Source organism: Myotis daubentonii, chromosome X, assembly GCF_963259705.1.
Source record: "Myotis daubentonii chromosome X, mMyoDau2.1, whole genome shotgun sequence".
Classification (NCBI taxonomy): Eukaryota; Metazoa; Chordata; class Mammalia; order Chiroptera; family Vespertilionidae; genus Myotis; species Myotis daubentonii.
In genome coordinates, this window is record NC_081861.1 from 22,384,214 (window position 1) to 22,402,130 (window position 17,917).

Below are 17,917 nucleotides of genomic sequence, written 5' to 3' on the forward strand. Positions count from 1 at the left end.
GGTGTTTTCACAGGACTATGTATTCATTTAAATTCATTGACAATATATTTTATCACAGGAATGTCAAAGAAAATTAAAACACAGACTTGGTCTGGATTCCTATTTACTTAAACCAGTGCAGCGACTCACTAAATATCAGTTACTGTTGAAGGTAAGTACATTAAGCATTTGTCTATTTACTTTGGGTCAGATGTGCTAAAGTCATGAAAAGGGATTAGAAGACTAGAAAACACTAGAAATAGGTAGACTCATTGACTAGAAAGGCTAGGTTTAGCAGTAGGATCAGCGCAGTGTGTTCCTTCGGTTCACTGGCTATGCAAGTGCTGGAAGCATAGATGTAAAGCTGAGAATATCTGGTGTCTCTTTAGCTGTTTAACTGTACATACATGTACATTGACATATTTATAACATTTACTACAGAATTTTTACTGTTAAGAAGAACTAAGCAAATATTTCTTAGAGTTTTGCAACTGCATTTAACATGAGTCTTCTCAATGGAAAGTGAAGATGGCACACCCCTTGTGTAATGTGAATTGTGTGATGTGTAAATACAGCATAGCTTGTTTTAAAATGTATTTTCACAGCGTCATACTCAATGGGCAAAAACTGAAACCATTTTCCCTAAGAACAGGAACAAGACCAGGATGTCCGCTTTCAGCACTCTTATTCAACATAGTACTGGAAGTCCTAGCCATAGCAATCAGACAAGAAGAAAAAATAAAATGCATCCAAATTGGAAAGGAGGACATAATATTATACATAGAAAACCCTAAAGACTCCATAAAAACTAGATTTAATAAATGAATTCAGCAAAGTAGCGGAATACAAAATTAGCACCCAGTAATCGATGACATTTTTATACACCAATAATGAACTCTCAGAAAGAGAAATGAAAAAAAACACACGATCTAATTTACCATTGCAACAAAAAATTAAGATACTTAGGAATAAACTCAGCCAACGAGGTAAAAGACCTATACTTTGAAAATTATAGGACGTTGAAAAAAGAGGTAGAGGAAGATATAAACAAGTGGAAGAATATATGATGTTAATGGATTTATAGAATCAACATTGTTAAAATGTCCATATTACCCAAAGCAATCTATAAATTCAATGCAATCCCTATTAAAATACCAATGGTATATTTCACAGATCTAGAACAAACACTACAAAAATTTATATGGAACCAAAAAAGACCCCCCAAAGCTTCAGCAATCTTAAGAAGAAGAAAGTTGGAGGAATCACAATACTAGATACCATGTTATACTACAAAACCAGTGTACTCAAAACACCCTAAAGCACAAGAACAGAGAACCCAGAAATTGACCCAAGCCATTATGTTCAATTAATATTTGACAAAGGAGGCAAGAGCATGCAATGGAGTAAAGACAGTCTCTTCAATAAATGGTGCTGGGAAAATTGGACAGGTACATGCAAAAAAATGAAACTAGACCACCAACTTACACCATACACAAGAATAAACTCAAAACAGGTAAAATATTTAAATGTAAGTCATGAAACCATAAAAGTCTTACAAGAAGGCATAGGCAGAAAAATCTCAGACATCTCTCATAGCCATATGTTTACAGATACATCTCCTAGGGCAGTGGTCGGCAAACTCATTAGTCAACAGAGCCAAATATCAACAGTACAATGATTGAAATTTCTTTTGAGAACCAAATTTTTTAAACTTAAACTATATAGGTAGGTACATTGTTATTAACTTAATTAGGGTACTCCTAAGACTTAGGAAGAGCCACACTCAAGGGGCCAAAGAGCCGCATGTGGATTGCGAGCTGCAGTTTGCCCACCACTGTCTAGGGCAGTGATGGCGATCCTATGACACGCGTGTCAGAGGTGACACACGAACTCATTTTTTTGGTTGATTTTTCTTTGTTAAATGGCATTTAAATATATAAAATAAATATCAAAAATATAAATCTTTGTTTTACTATGGTTGCAAATATCAAAAAATCTCTATATGTGACACGGCACCAGAGTTAAGTTAGGGTTTTTTAAAAGGCTGACACGCCGAGCTCAAAAGGTTCGCCATCACTGGTCTAGGGCAAAGGAAACTAAGGAGAAAATCAACAAATGGTACTACATCAAAATAAAAAACTTCTGTACAACAAAAGCAACCATCAGCAAAATGAAAATAGAGCCCACTGCATGGGAGAACATATTTGCCAATAATACATCTGATAAAGGGTTACTTTCCAAAATGTATAAGGAACTCATACAACTTAACAAAAGGAAGACAAACAATCCAATTAAAAAATGGGCAAAGGACCTAAATAGATACTTCTCTAAAGTGAACATACGAAAGCCAAGAGACTTATGAAAAAGTGCTCAAAGTCACTAATCATCAGAGAAATGCAAATTAAAATGACAATGACCTCACACCTGTCAGAATGACAATCATCAACAAATGAACAAATGACAAGTGCTGGCAAGGATGTGGAGAAAGGGGAACCCTAATACACCTCTTGTGGGAATGCAGACAGGTGCAGCCACTGTGTAAAACAGTATGGAGTTACCTCAAAAAATTAAATATGGAACTGCCATTTGACCCAGTGATCCCACTTCTAGGAATATATCCTAAGAAATCAGAAACACCAATCAGAAAGAATATGTGTACCCCTATGTTTAGACCAGCTCAATTTACAATAGCTAAGATCTGGAAACAGCCCAAGGGCTCATTAGCAGATGAGTGGATAAAACAAAACAAAACTGTGGTTCATTTATACAATGGAATACTATGCAGTTTAAAAACAAAACAAAACAAGCCTTACTATTTGCAACAGCCTGGTTGGACCTGGAGGGTATTATGCTAAGTAAAATAAACCAGTTAGAGAAAGATAAGTATCACATGATCTCATTCATATGTAGAATCTAATGAACAAAATAAACTGATGAACAAAATAGATCCAAAAACATAAAAGCATGAAGCAGACTGATGAATTTCAGAGGGAAGGCAGGCTCTATGTATAGCCCAGGGACACAGACAACAGAGTGGTGAAGGCCTGGAGTTGGTGCAGGGTGGAGGAGGTCAATGGGGAAGAAACAAGCAAACAAAGAGGACATCTGTAATACTTTCAACAATAAAGGAGAAAAGTAAATTTTTGTGTGTAGAGGACCAAAAAATGTGATTGCTTTACAAACTAATCTCTAGTATGTCCTAAAAACTTTGTTCTTCAGCACTGAAAGCATTGAATGTCCTTTACTTTATATTTTAGGCAATATTCCATTTCTTCTCCAATTTTGACATTGTCATTAAATATAGTATTAATGTGACAAATAGCATATGAAAGAAACTACTCAAAAAAGTGACATTATCTTTGAACTCCTCGTTGAAGCATGTTGGCTGAAATTTTATTCATTTTCTCCAGCTATTAATATCTGCCTCCTATTAAGTCTAATTCTTGACTTCTAATTACAGGAACTATTAAAATATAGTAAAGACTGTGAAGGATCTGAACAATTAAAGGTGGCACTTGACACAATGCTGGATTTACTGAAGTCAGTTAATGACTCTATGCATCAGATTGCAATAAATGGCTATGTTGTAAGTAGATTTCAATGGTTGTTACAATTTTAGGGGGTAAGCATGTTCACATACCTTTCTTCCTCTTTTGGAACCAATTGAGAAATAAGAAGAGGCAGACAAATGGAGATCAAAATGTCAGCATTATTACTGATAATGCTAAGGGGAGAATTGCTTCAGATCACCAGCCAAATTGATTTGTGATACTCCCTTTGTCCCCAAAAGCCTACCCCCAAATCCAGACCTTGTGTGATCCTGCTAGAAGGAATGTTTGGGTCTTCTAAGGAGACCTGTTGTCCCAGTATTTCTCCTTGTCCTAGTCCAGGATAGGTATGGAAGAAAAAGATAAAATCTTTAGAGGTAGCTCCACCCAGTGGAGAAACTTGGACTGGTAGGTGTCATGCGCCAATCAGGATTGAGGAAGAGATGAGTGTTTCCCTATCTAAACTACCTCCAAATGGAGACATGAAGCCAGGGAAAAGGAAGCTTTTAGATGTCATACTCCATAGTAATTTTGTAACTATTTGACACATGGCATGTTTTAATGTAAGAAGTTATGAAACAATCTAAAAACTATATCAATTATGCATCAGGATTTTAGTAGTTCAAGCTAAACACTGTAATGTTGATGTCAAGAATCTGAATGTAGCTCTGCCTTGTACTAATGAGTTTTGATTTTCCATTCTAGGGAAACTTAAATGAGCTGGGCAAGATGATAATGCAGGGTGCATTCAGTGTTTGGACTGGACACAAAAAAGGTGCTACAAAAATGAAGGATTTTGCTAGATTCAAACCAATGCAGCGGCACCTTTTCTTGTATGAAAAAGCCATTGTTTTTTGTAAAAGACGTGTTGAAAGTGGACAAGGCTCTGATAAATACCCGTCATACAGTTTTAAGCGCTCTTTAAAAGTAAGACAATTTGAATTGCATAATCTAATTTTCTTTCATATATATATATATATATCTAAGTTTGTGTAATTTTTCAGTTCAAGTGAATGGGTTTTATACTTTAGTGGTACATCCCTTCGTTTAAACAATATTTTTAATTGAGGTATAATTTACCTATTACATTATATTAGTTTCACATGTACAACGATTTTATATTTGTATGTATTGTGATACGATCACCACAATAAGCCTAGTTAACATCTGTCACCACACAGTTAAATTTTTTTCTTGTGATGAGAACTGTTAGTGACTTTCAAATATGCAACATAATATTATTAATTATAGTCATCATGCTATACCTTACATCCTGAGGACTTATTCATTTTATAACTGGAAGTTTTTCTTCCCTCTGATACCCTTCACCCATTTTTCCTTCTCCCATCTATAAAATCTTAAATAGAAGTCTAATATAGAAGTCAGGTAAAGCAGAACTTCTCTGCCTGAAATGAGTGAGGCAGGGCAGAGCTTTGCCTCCATCCTTTTTCTCTCTCACTCCAATCCTAAGCAGTCCCTAAGGGGGTTCCTTAGTGTCCTGCAGAGCATAGTGTGAAATAATGAGAAGTGACCCAGACTCCTCCATGAGCAGTCTTACTGGTGGTACTGTGTAGAGTTCTTGGTATCAGGGAGCTTTTATAACAAGAGACAATAAGGAAAAAATTTATTTCTTTGGGGTACTTTAAAAATGAAATGTGCTTAGCCCTTCCCCGCCTTCCTTTTTGTATCCCTCCTCCATTCCCTAGCATCTCCCTCAGTATTCAAACCCACCTACAGCTGAATCCTGTCCATACTTATCTTGTCCTATCTTTTGAAATTACTTTCTTCTCTCCTATAACCCAAACTACCATTCTGGTCTAATATTAGTTTGGTATGAAAATGAGACCAATAATGTTTGAGAGAGTCACAGGCAGTCTAGTGATATTCCCAGCTGGTTCTGATGTTTGACAAGAGGAACTTCCAATTCTCATGGATCTGTAATTGGTGAATTTGATTTTTTTACACCTAATTAGTTTTATCTTTCAAGTTTTAAATTGTAAAAGCAATATATCATTTGCTATAGAAAAATTTGGAAAGTAGAGAAAATTATTACACTAATCATTTTAGTCATTTTTCTTTTTTTAAATTTAAGTTTCTTTATTGTTAAAATATTACATGAGTCTCTTTTTTTCTCCATTGACCTCTCTCCGGCCACTCCCACCCCCTAGCACATGCCCTCATCCCCCTACTGTCTATCCATTGATTATGCTCATATGCAAGCATACAAGTCATTTTTCATGAGCATATTCTTTCATTGTTGTATATATTTGAGAATTGATGAAATTTTTTTCAGCAGTAATAAAGAGAACAGGCAATGTGTCCTGAGATAGGCCTGAGGTGTTTGTGTCAGAAGGCTACTACATAAGCAGGCCCTGCTTTTGACTCTTCCGAAGGTTACCAGTTCCATGCTGTTCCTAACAAGGTTCCTGGCCAGGGTTAGGTCTCCAACTTCTTTCTACTGTCCTCTTCCCCTGCTTTACTTCTAAACTGACAGTAGTGTCACAACTTCTTTAAAACTCTCACTTTTTTTCATAACAAATGCCCAATTGCTCCTTGAATATTAGCAACCCACCTTCAAACCCCCAAATCTCCAAGGTTCTTTTGTGTCTCTAATAAACATTGGTTGAGAACTAAGAATTTACAACTGATATTGACAGAGTGCAGACCTCTTCTTGGGAAGGTACTTTACCTAAATCCATTTGGTTAACTCTTTACTTGTGGGGTGACCTAGTTAATACTGAATGTAGTGTTTCTGGTTTGTATTGAATTTTCATGTTACCTTTAATTTGTCACAACAGAATATTTCTAGAATACATTAGAATAAGTAGGGACTATTGCGAGTTAATGAAATCATGAGAATTCAAACTATAATGGTAACCGTGGAAACAGAAAATGGGATAGATGCAAGAAACATTTCAATGGAATGTAGCTAGAATGTTGACCTACTAGATACAGGAAATAAATACCTGACATTTGAAGGAAAAAATGAGTGATTTTTCTTTGGTTCCCCAATAATACCTAGTATTGCTAATAAAAGAGATTAGTCAGTGATGCATGCAAGGATTTAGACCAGGATTATTGGGATAATAGTGATGCCTCTAACAGAAAGATGGAAGTAGGCTATTCCTTAAACCACACTATGCTTACTTCCTCTTCCTTACCTATCATGAGATTCCAGAATTAAATAATTGCTAGCATTACTAGACATTGTGTTAGGTAAATGATGGGTTCCTGGTTTCATAGTCTTACCCTAGGTAGAGAGTATCAATGCATATGCTCTCTATAGCTGAGCAACTTCTTTCTCACTGTTAGTGGACTTCATTATAACAAGCTGCAATTCCATGGCCTGACAATGTACTTTCTAATAATTGTGTACTATATTTTAAGTTGGCCCTTTCTATGCAAAGAAAGGTCCCTTGAGGTTAGTCAGATGAAGAGATTTGAGTTCTTCAGAGACTTCAGTTCATGCATTTATTATTATCATCTATTTTTTTTAAAAAAATATGTATTTATTGATTTTTTTTTTGAGAGAGAGAAACATCGATGTGAGAGAGTAACATGGATCTGTTGCCTCCTGTACACACCTGCTGGACTAGGGATAAAACTTGCAACCTGGGTATATGCCCTGACTGATGACCTTTTGGTGCACAAGATGATGATGCTCAGCCAACTGAGCCACCCTGGCAAGGGCTATCATCTATTAAAAAAAATAACATAGCACACAATGATTACTATGTGCTATGAATTGTTCTGAGTGTTTATAAATATTGTTAACTCATTTGATCCACATAACAATTTTATATAAGTGAGAACTATTAGTAACCTATTATTCCAATTTTGTGGATGGGAAAGCTAAGTTCCAGAATGATAATTTACACACGAGCACATAGCTGGTGCAGTGCAGCTTCAGACCCAGGCAGATTGCTTTATAGTCTATGCTCTCAATCACTACACCAAGGTAGGAAGCCTGTTCATGTTCATTCATTCTTTCTTTCTTTCCTTCATTCATTCTTTTTTACTCCCCATTCTCCACACTTGCCTCCTCTCTACCCCTGTAGCAACCATTCTAATTTATTTGATGTATGCTGTCCAGTTTGTGTGTTCTTGATAAATGTATACCAATATTTTGTATACATGTAATTTGGAACTGAGAATAATATTGTCTGATAAATATAATGGTTACATTTCTAGGGTTACTTGGAAAAATCTCATTTAATGTATAATGATACATTGTATGTGTTGTAACGAAGTTGAGAAAGCAAACTCATACTTTACAAAGCTCATTGTGTGACCAAAGCATTTAATGCCTGTTATTTAATCCTATATCAACTCTATGCAATAGGTATTCTCCCCATTTTATAGTTGAGGAAACTTAAGTTCAGAAAGGTTAAGCAACTTGCACCAAGAAACATAACTATTAAGTGGTAGAGATGCAATTCCAATCCCAGCCTCTTGGGCTCCAAAGCCCTTGTGCTTTCCATCTTATCATGCTATTGGGACAAAGTAATGTATTGAAGCGAAGTCAATTTAAATAGACATTGAGTATGATATTATTTTAAATTCTGATGTTTAAGCAAAAGTAGGTTAGAGTGATTGAATAGGAATATAAAGATATTTTTGGACATTGAGAAAGTAATTTCTGACTACATTCAGGGTAGATGCCACAGGCTCTTTAATTTATATGTCACATTTCATTTCTAAGTTTAATCCTTTTTATTTTCCTTGATATGGAGATCTCACTAGCATTACTTTGAATGCTTATCAGCCCTAAATAGGGTCATTTGTAGGGCTCATAAAAGGAACAGAAAGTAAGATATTCCTTTTAGATAACTGGACAAGAATTGAAAGAAAAGAGGAGGGAGAAGGGGATTAAAGAAGAATGTGTGTAAAAGGGAGTAAAATTGCTCAAAATGGAATTAACAGTGCTATAAGCAGCACAGAATGAATGAAAATGGAAGAGATTGTGCTTTGCACAATCATATGGAGGACAAGAAAAACTATGATAAGGAATGGATATTATATATAAAAATTTTACTGGCTATAAAAAGACATCACTCTCCCATGACAGATTATTTGTTTTCTAGAAAGGCTGAGAGAATAGTGGAACTGGAGGGACTCCTTGTGTACCTGGATGGTTTTCCCATACCCCATAAATTAGATGTTTGTAACTTATAGGATTTCTATGGAGATAAGTAATAAGTTGTAAGGTTAACTTATTTTGCAAAATAGTTGTTAAAAATAACTATTTAAATTAATGTTGGATGACCTTTTAACACAGATGTTGCTTACTTTTACTTCTTTTTGACATAATTTGTTTTCAGAGTATACAGTTAATTTATAACAGAATTCAATCTTAGATGGACTACTTGAATGTTCAGATATATAACCTTTGGTTCAATCACTGGAATGGGGCATGCAATTTGCACAATAAGCACATAGTTCACTGAAAACATTTAAATATTCAGGTCTGTGATTGAAATATCATTTCATATAATTTCATATTTTTTGAGTATAAAATGTGTATTTTGCCCAAGTGAGAAATTTTATTTAGAATATGATGGGGGTAGGTTTAATGTAATTTCGTATTCAAAATGCTTATGAAAATTTTGACATATATTATAGATGGATGAAGTTGGAATCACTGAATATGTAAAAGGAGATAACCGCAAGTTTGAAATCTGGTATGCTGGGAAAGAGGAAATTTATATTGTCCAGGTTGGTAATTTAAAATTTTTTCTAAAAATCATTTTGGTTACATTATAAAATGCCTCATTCCTTTCATGTAGGTCACTTAAATATTATTTAGTTATTATTTTTTTCTGGTATGGTTAAACATTTTTTCAGTAACAGGCTTTTTTTTTTTAAACAACACATGCCTATGGTGCTTTCTAGGGCTTTAAGTTTTCACAAAACCACACTAGGAGATTTATCAACTATAGCTGATAGCCAAGAGCTTAGCAGGTGCTTCTCTTTCCCCATCAGGTTTCTAGAGTTACACATTCATAACAGTTCTGAGTTCCTCTTGTGCTTGGCACTCAGAGAGTACCTGATTACAAGACAGAGCAATGTGACGATAGACACTTGATCTGTGTTACTGAAGACTATGGTTAAATCTCTGGCCAGATGTGCTGTAAGGTCCAACCTGTTTGAGTGAAGGGTAGAGGAATGAGAACATTTAAGAGTACGTTGTAATTTCAATAATTATTTGTATCACAACTTGTGACAGGTGAACATGATGTTATCTGTTTAAAATGCCCAATGCTTTTTCTTTGTTTTAATTCTGTACTAGATGATTATAATTTCATAAAAATATGTTTTCTTGGCTTGAATTAGTTATAAGACTTCTTGCTATCTTTAAACAAATGTATCTTTTAAGTAAAGGGAGGATATTTAAGGGAGCTTGCTTGCTGCCATCAGTTATCAAGATTACTCTGCAATAGTAATCTATTTTGTCTTTTCAGAAACAGTAGGACTTGTTTTATTTTACAAAAATTAAACATAAAACATTTATATTTTAAAAGAACCCTCCTACAAAGAAAAATAACTGATATTATATTTCATATTTATCGTGAATGTTATTATTTAAAGGCAGTTTCAAAATGGTTTTGACTATTATTTCATCTAATTTGATGGTTGCTTATTTGCTTCTTAGAAGTTTGAAGAATCAAAATGTTAGAGTTTGAATATGGTGGTTCAGGACTCATGTTCCAGTTCATATTTGATAAACTTAATTGCATTGGTTTAATATAAAGTATCTTTTTTTTAGAAGAAAAATATCTTCTTCTTCCCCCTTTAAAAAATCTTTAGGCTTCAAATATAGATGTGAAGATGATATGGTTAAAAGAAATAAGAAATATTTTACTGAAGCAGCAAGAACTTCTGACAGGTAAATTTAAGCCAGTATTTTTTTAAGAACAAGAAGTATAGAAAAAAAAAAGAAGAAGTATAGTAAAGTTCATTGACTCAGATTTTGTGATAATTTTTATAGGGAATGGGAATGATATTTACTTTAAACTATTTGTAATGAAAGGGCTTGTTAAACTAGTAAGAGATCAAGACTCATGGGGTTTAAACTATTTTGGAGAATGAACTTTACACTAGAAAATGAACTCTAGTGCTTAAGAAGCAGTTGTGAAATAACATATCAAACTCACTGTGTTAATTTTGAGTCCTTACCATGAAGCAACTGTTTAGGACTTCAAGTAATCAGTGTTTGGCAATGTTGGGGTAAGGGTAGTTCTAGTAATATACTCGAATTTCATTTTTTTAAAAAAAAAACTAAATCTTTATTGTTCAGATTATTACAAATGTTCCTCTTCCCCCCCCCCCCCATAGCTCCCTCCACCTGGTTCCCACACCACCCCATGCCCTTACCCCCCCCCCCCCCCGCCACTGTCCTCATTCATAGGTGTAAGATTTTTGTCCAATCTCTTTCCACACCCCCTTTCCCCCAAGAATTGTCAGTCCACTCCCTTTCTATGTCCCCGCTTCTATTATATTCACCAGTTTATTCTGTTCATCAGATTTTTTTATTGACTTAATTTTTAGATTCACTCGTTGATAGATATATATTTGTTGTCGCTTTGTTGTTCATAATTTTTATCTTTACCTTTTTCTTCTTCTTCCTCTTCTTAAAGAATACCCTTCAGCATTTCATATAATCCTGGTTTGGTGGTGATGAACTCCTTTAGCTTTTTCTTGTCTGTGAAGCTCTTTATCTGACCTTCAATTCTAAATGATAGCTTTGCTGGGTAATCTTGGTTGTAGGTACTTGCTACTCATCACTTTGAATATTTCTTGCCACTCCCTTTTGGCCTGCATGGCTTCTGTTGAGAAATCAGCTGACAGTTGTATGGGTACTCCCTTGTAGGTAACTTTTTTTCTCTTGCTGCTTTTAAGGTTCTCTCTTTGTCTTTTGCCCTTGGCATTTTAATTATGATGTGTCTTGGTGTGGTCCTCTTTGGATTCCTCTTATTTGGGGTTGTCTTCGCTTCCTGGACTTGTAAGTCTATTTCTTTCATCAGGTAGGGGAAGTTTTCCGTCATTATTTCTTCTAATAGGCTTTCAGTATCTTGTTCTCTCTCTTCTTTTGGCATCCCCATAATTCGGAGTGGCTTTGTGTGGTAGGTGCCCTATTGGACCCAGTGGCTCAGCCTCCCCAATCACCTGAGGTGGACACTCTTGGTGTACCCCTTTGTGGGCTGGATGCACAGTCTTGTTGTATTTAAGCCTTGATTGCTGTTGGTATCCCTGGGAGGAAATAACCTCCAGGCCAGTTGACTGCGAAGACACGCTGTGTCTATAGTGGAAGAACTGCTGTGCTGGAGACACCCTTATGGGGGCAGAACTTGCTTGAGTGAGGCTTTGGTGCTCACTGAGTCTGCCTCTTGTGTCACTTATGGATGTGAAGAGTTGAAATCTGGTATCTGACCACTGGGTATACTGGCTCCTAGATCTCCAAGGAGGTGTAAAGTCAGCTACTGTGTGAGTTCACACAGCAGGAGCTACAGCGAGATCTGCAGATTTCTCCTCTTTGTTTGTGGTTTGGAAGTTTTGGAGCTCTCTGACCCAGCTGCAGTTTGTTAGGTTAGGCTGCGAAAGGACAGGTAATTCATTTGTGCCGTTGTGCACAGATTGGGTGGGGTGGGGTCTCAGAGAATCACCCAGGCGGAGCAAACAGTGATGGCTGTCCATCAGCCATCAGCCATCAGCCGTCAGCCGTCCCTGGGTCTCCGGGTCTCTGCGTCTCCGTCTCCACGTCTGTCCGTGTCTTCGCTTCTCTCCACATCACTTCGCATCTCTGCTTCTTGGTGCCTCCGTGTCTCTGCGTCCCTGAGTCCCCAAGTCCCACGCCCCCACAATAACAATGATCACTGTGAGAAGCTCTGCGGGAAAGCCACCCTTGCTTTCCGACCCGCTGCCAGACAGTCCAGTTTCTCCCCATAGGAGTGTGGGTCCCCAGAGTCTCACCGGAAACAAGTTCAGTGAAGTCAGGAGCTTGTATCTTCCTTCTGATTGAAAAAAACTGTGCACCCAGTTGCAGCCCGTTTCATGCGCCTCTGTACCTCTGCTCTTGGCGACTCCACACCTCCTACCCAGTCTAAATGCGCTTTTTTCTTTCCTTCTAGTTGTAGAACTTCCACTCAGCCAGCTTTCCCATGGTTCTGGATGATAGCCGTTTTGTGTTTTAGGTGTAGTTTTAATGTGGTTGTGGGGGGTGGCACATATAGATATATACCTTATGCCGCCATCTTGGTTCTCCTCGAATTTCTTGAATGAAATATTAAATTGTTCAGTTCTCTTCCATATTCCAAATTCAGACTGTTTTTTTCTCTGGTTATTTCAAGTCTGTGAAGTTTAATGGGAATGGGTATGTGTGTGCACGCATGCAAGTCATTGGTCTTCAAGGAAGGAAGAAGTGTGGCTTCTGAATGTTGCTTATATAAACTTTCTTTTATTCCACAGTTAAACAACAACAGCAACGTAATCAGTTAACTGAACAGGACCAGCTTTCTTCTCAACAGAATGATGAGTAAGTGATTATTCTTTAAGAAACATTACTCCCACAATCTTTTATTTTCCCTATGTAACATGAAGCAATGTAATTAAAGCATTTGAGACAAAAACTACCTGCCCTTTTAGCAATAACACATCACATTCCATAAGCACACCTTTTTCTCAGTTCTGTCCTTATACTTGGAGACTGATAGTCCTTGATGTTAAAAAATAATATAATAGTTTGGGGTAAACACAATTACAAATAATTTGTTCTCAGTATATTGGGGATGGAGGGGAGCTGGCAGGTAGGCTTACCATAACAGTGGCTGCATGCATGGATTTCTCTTCAATGTATTTTTGGACATCTTCAATCTCATCGGAGAAAGAGAGTTTAAGAATGGTAAAGGATTGGCAGCCACTACTGGCCCACAGCTTTGTGGTCCCAGATGGAAACCAATTGCTGGTGACTTGGTCTCTCTTTCTATGTAGTTAGAGATAAGGTATTGATCCTTGGAGGGATCCATGCTTGGACACAACCATGAAGTCTTTGAGGAAGGTAGCAGTCAAAAAAGATAGCACTGATGAGTGCTGGTTTAGAGATGCGGTTCTTGTATTTTGCCTCTAGGAATCCTAAAAAATGGAGTTTCCACAGAACATTTACAGATATGCAGAAAGATTCACCACACTGATGCCAAAGCCTAAGCACAGAAATCCAATCCACCATGCATCCTCTGACTGATAGAGGGATCATTGAATGACTTATTAATAGTACCTTTTCTCTTTGTTGCATCATACCTTTCAGAGGTAGCTAAAATCAGGTGCAAAGTATGTTGGCTCATCTGGAGCTTTAAGAGAAACATTTAAAAGTCACAGCAGAAGTCTTTATCTTCACAATACTCAATCTTTTGTCATATTATAGAAGTCTTTAGATTTCATGTAGTAATTAACTTTATATTAGCTGATAAAATTCAACAGTATTAATCAGAGTAAAGTTTTGTCATTTACATACATCTTATTTAATTGATTAAGGTTAAAAGTTCACAGAGCAACAGGGATTATTTTGTTTATATTTTTTCAACATAATTGTTATGGTTGACAATTAAAATTTTATATATTTAAAGAGTACAATTTGAGGATTTAAAGTACATATACATTGTGAAATAGTCACCATAGTTAAGCTAATTTACATATCCATTGCCTCACACAGTTATCTTTGTGTGTGTTGTGTGTGTGTGTGTATGTGTGTGTGGTAAGGACATTTAAGATCCACCTCTTAGCAAATTTCAAATATACAGTATTATATACTATGGGGATTTTAAGCAATATACCTGATTTTGGTCAAGAAGGGAGTAATTTTTTTCCTTGCATATTAAAGAGAGACCTTGCTGGTTTGGATCCTAGGATTTAAATTTTTATATGTTATGAATTATTACCACACAGACTTACATGAGGGAGAGTTAGCTCTGTTTGAATGGATTCTCAAGAGTATGTTCTTGACACTTGGTATCAGTAGAACAAATACCGTTTTTAATTTCTAATTATTCTTTGGCTATGTAAAAGCTCACTTATTTTTATGTATTTACTATTTCAGAAGGCAACAGCAAGCTTTTATTGTTCCCGAGATAACTAAATCAGAGCACACCAGCACTGTGGTAGGGGTCCATGAGGCAACTTCGACAGTTCAGGCAGAAGCAAATACAGGTATGTGTCATGGTCATCAAAAGATTAGATTCATGATTGTGCACATTCTTTTCTCTCGTTATTTTGAAAATCTACACATCTATTATCTTTATATAAAGAAAACTAAATTAAAATATTTTTATAAGGCTTATATGTCTTGGATTTGCAAGATGTTGGTGGGCACTGCAGAGCAGTGATTGTCAAAGTGCAGTCCCTGCATCAAGAGCATTAGCATCACCTGGGAATTTGTAAGGAAGGCGAATTCTCTGACTCTGCCCGGGGCATTCTGAATCAGAAATCCTGGGAGAAAAATGCAGCCATCTGTGATGTACAGTTATCCATGTGAGTGTTTCTGATGCATTTTTAAGTCTGGAAACCCCTGCTACACAGTGTAGATAGAAAGATGAATAAAACACATATTGGCTTAAAGGAATGCACACTTTAACTGCCATAGATTTAACAAATAGAGTCTCTTATACCTGGAATAGTTTTTAATGCAAATTGTTTTATTTACACTGATTTCAAACCATTTGTTTAATTCATCAAATATAGCATAGTCTGTGTGCCAGGAATTGTGTAAAGCCCTGGGCATAAAGTTTAAGATATACTCAGCTGCTATCCCCATGAAGCTAGGAAGAAAGAAAGATAATTCAACGAGCAGTTAAAATTAAATGAGGAAAGTATTTTGAAAGGGAAGCACAAGGTGCTGCAGAAGCATCCAGCAGGGTCACTTGAACAACTGTGGGATCAACAGCATAGACCTCCCTGGAGAAATGCCTAACAGATTGCCTGATATGCAGTAATAATGATGGTTCCTAATCTGGAAGAGTTCTCTACTAGTTGAGGAAAAATAAGTAATGATAACATTGCTCAACTTTCAGTTATCCATTTAAAGGTCACTTCCATCAGCTCATTTGTGCTATAGCCCCCAGAGCAGTCAAGAGGGAGCCTAGTACCAATGCCTTCATTTGACAGGTGTAGAAACCAAGACAGAGAAAGTTGACATTACTGTTATAAGATTACATGAACAGTTTAATGTGGCCAAGTTGTGATACTATTAATTCTCTGCCTACATTAGATTGCTTAATTTGTATCTTAACATGCAAGGCTCTTATATGACTTAGTCTCTGCCTAATAAGAGAGATAAGTAAAAAATATTACTAGGTATAATGATATAAGTGCTAATTGAATGGACCAATAAAAAGGCTACAGGAAATAATTTTGGAAGAAATTATTTTCTGTAAGAAGGGGTAAATATTCTCTAGAATATTATTTAACTTACTAGAGGCCCGGTGCACAAAAATTTGTGCACTCGGGGTTGGGAGAGGAGGTCCCTCAGCCTGGCCTGTGCCCTCTCACAGTCTGGGACCCATCAGGAGATAAGGACCTGCTGGTTTAGGCCTGCTCCCGGGTGGCAGAGGGCAGGCCTAATCCTAGGTGTAACCCCTGGTCGGGCTCAGAGCAGGGCCCATTGGGGAGTTGGGGCGCCGCCTCCTGTCATGCACAGAGCAGGGTGGATTGGGAGGTTGCGATGCCACCCTCAGTCATGCTCAGGGTAGGGCCGATTGGGGGGTTGGGGCACCACCCCCTGTCACACTCAAGGCAGGGTCCATAGGGAGGTTGCAGAGCCACTCCTATCATGCACAGAGCAGGGCCGATCAGAGGGTTGGGGCTCCGCACCCTGTCACACTGATCCCGGTGCTGGGAAGCCTCGCTGCTCCGCTGATCCCAGGGCCAGGACGCCTCTCGGCTCCCCTGATCCCTGGCCCGGAGGCCTCTCGGCTCCGCTGATCACGGGGCCGGGAGGCCTCTGGACTCCGCTGATCACCGGGGCTGGGAGGCCTCTCGGCTGATCACCGGGCCAGGAGGCCTCTGGACTCCGCTGATCACCGGGCCGGGAGGCCTCTGGACTCCGCTGATCACTGGGCCAGGAGGCCTCTGGACTCCGCTGATCACCGGGCCGGGAGGCCTCTGGACTCCGCTGATCACTGGGGCTGGGAGGCCTCTGGACTCCGCTGATCACCGGGGCTGGGAGGCCTCTGGACTCCGCTGATCACCGGGGCTGGGAGGCCTATGGACTCCGCTGATCACCGGGCCGGGAGGCCTCTGGACTCCGCTGATCACAGGGGCCGGGAGGCCTCTCGGCTGATCACCGGGGCGGGAGGCCTCTCAGCTCCGCTGATGGCGGGGCATCCGACTCCGCTGATCACCGGGGCCGGGAGGCCTCTCGGCTCCGCTGATCACCGGGGCCGGGAGGCCTCTCGGCTCCGCTGATCACCGGGGCCGGGAGGCCTCTCGGCTCCGTTGATCACCGGGGCGGGAGGCCTCTCGGCTCCGCTGATCACCGGGGCCGGGAGGCCTCTCGGCTCTGCTGATCACCGGGGCAGGGAGGCCTCTCGGCTCCGCTGATCGCGGGGCCTCCGACTACGCTGATCACCGGGGCGGGAGGCCTCTCGGCTCCGCTGATCACCGGGGCCGGGAGGCCTCTCGACTCTGCTGATCCCAGGCCCTGAGGCCTCTCTGCCCTGCTGCTTCAGGGCTGTTTGGCTTCGCTCTGCTTGGAGCCTGAGTATGCAAATTAACCGCCATCTTTTAGCTTCTATAATTGAAACATTGTATCTTTTGGAGTTGTTGCTTCAGGAGCTCAGAGCCCCGCAGCTGCGGGGATCCTTGACTTTCTCCATCGCTGGGGCAACCAAGCCTCCTATTCTCAGCTGCCTGGCTGCCAGCCGCCATCTTGGCTGACAGTTAATTTGCATATCTCGCTGATTAGCCAATGAAAAAGGTATCGGTTGTACGCCAATTACCATTTTTCTCTTTTATTAGTATAGGATTATTTTTATTTTGTTTGTTAATCCTCACTGAAGGATATTTTCCCCCATTGATTTTTAAAGAGAGTAGAAGGGAAGGGGAGAGAGAAAAAGAGGGGAGAGAGACACACACATCAATTGGTTGCCTCCCGTGCACACGGCCTGACCAGGGCCAGGATCAAGCCTGCAACCCAGGTACACACCCTTGGCTGAAATTGAACCTGCAACCCTTCAATCTGTGGACCAACACTCTAGCCATTGAGCAAAACTGGCTAGGGCTAATTTATTTTATTTTATTTTATTTTATTTTTAATTGTTTTATTGCTTAAAGTATTACAAAGGGTATTACATATGTGTCCTTTTTTCCCCCCACCCTTGACAATCCCCTGGCCTCCCCTAGCC

At 38.8% G+C, this 17,917-nt stretch overlaps 1 protein-coding gene across 1 annotated transcript in view; it reads left to right on the forward strand.

The window, feature by feature from the left end:
• The window catches only part of MCF2 (MCF.2 cell line derived transforming sequence), a 94,866-nt gene that overhangs the window by 68,319 nt on the left and 8,630 nt on the right, over positions 1 to 17,917 (forward strand). The window contains 7 exon segments of the mRNA XM_059678633.1: positions 59 to 151; positions 3,440 to 3,565; positions 4,233 to 4,454; positions 9,150 to 9,242; positions 10,335 to 10,413; positions 12,993 to 13,059; positions 14,617 to 14,726. Coding sequence (XP_059534616.1) covers positions 59 to 151; positions 3,440 to 3,565; positions 4,233 to 4,454; positions 9,150 to 9,242; positions 10,335 to 10,413; positions 12,993 to 13,059; positions 14,617 to 14,726 — 790 coding nt within the window.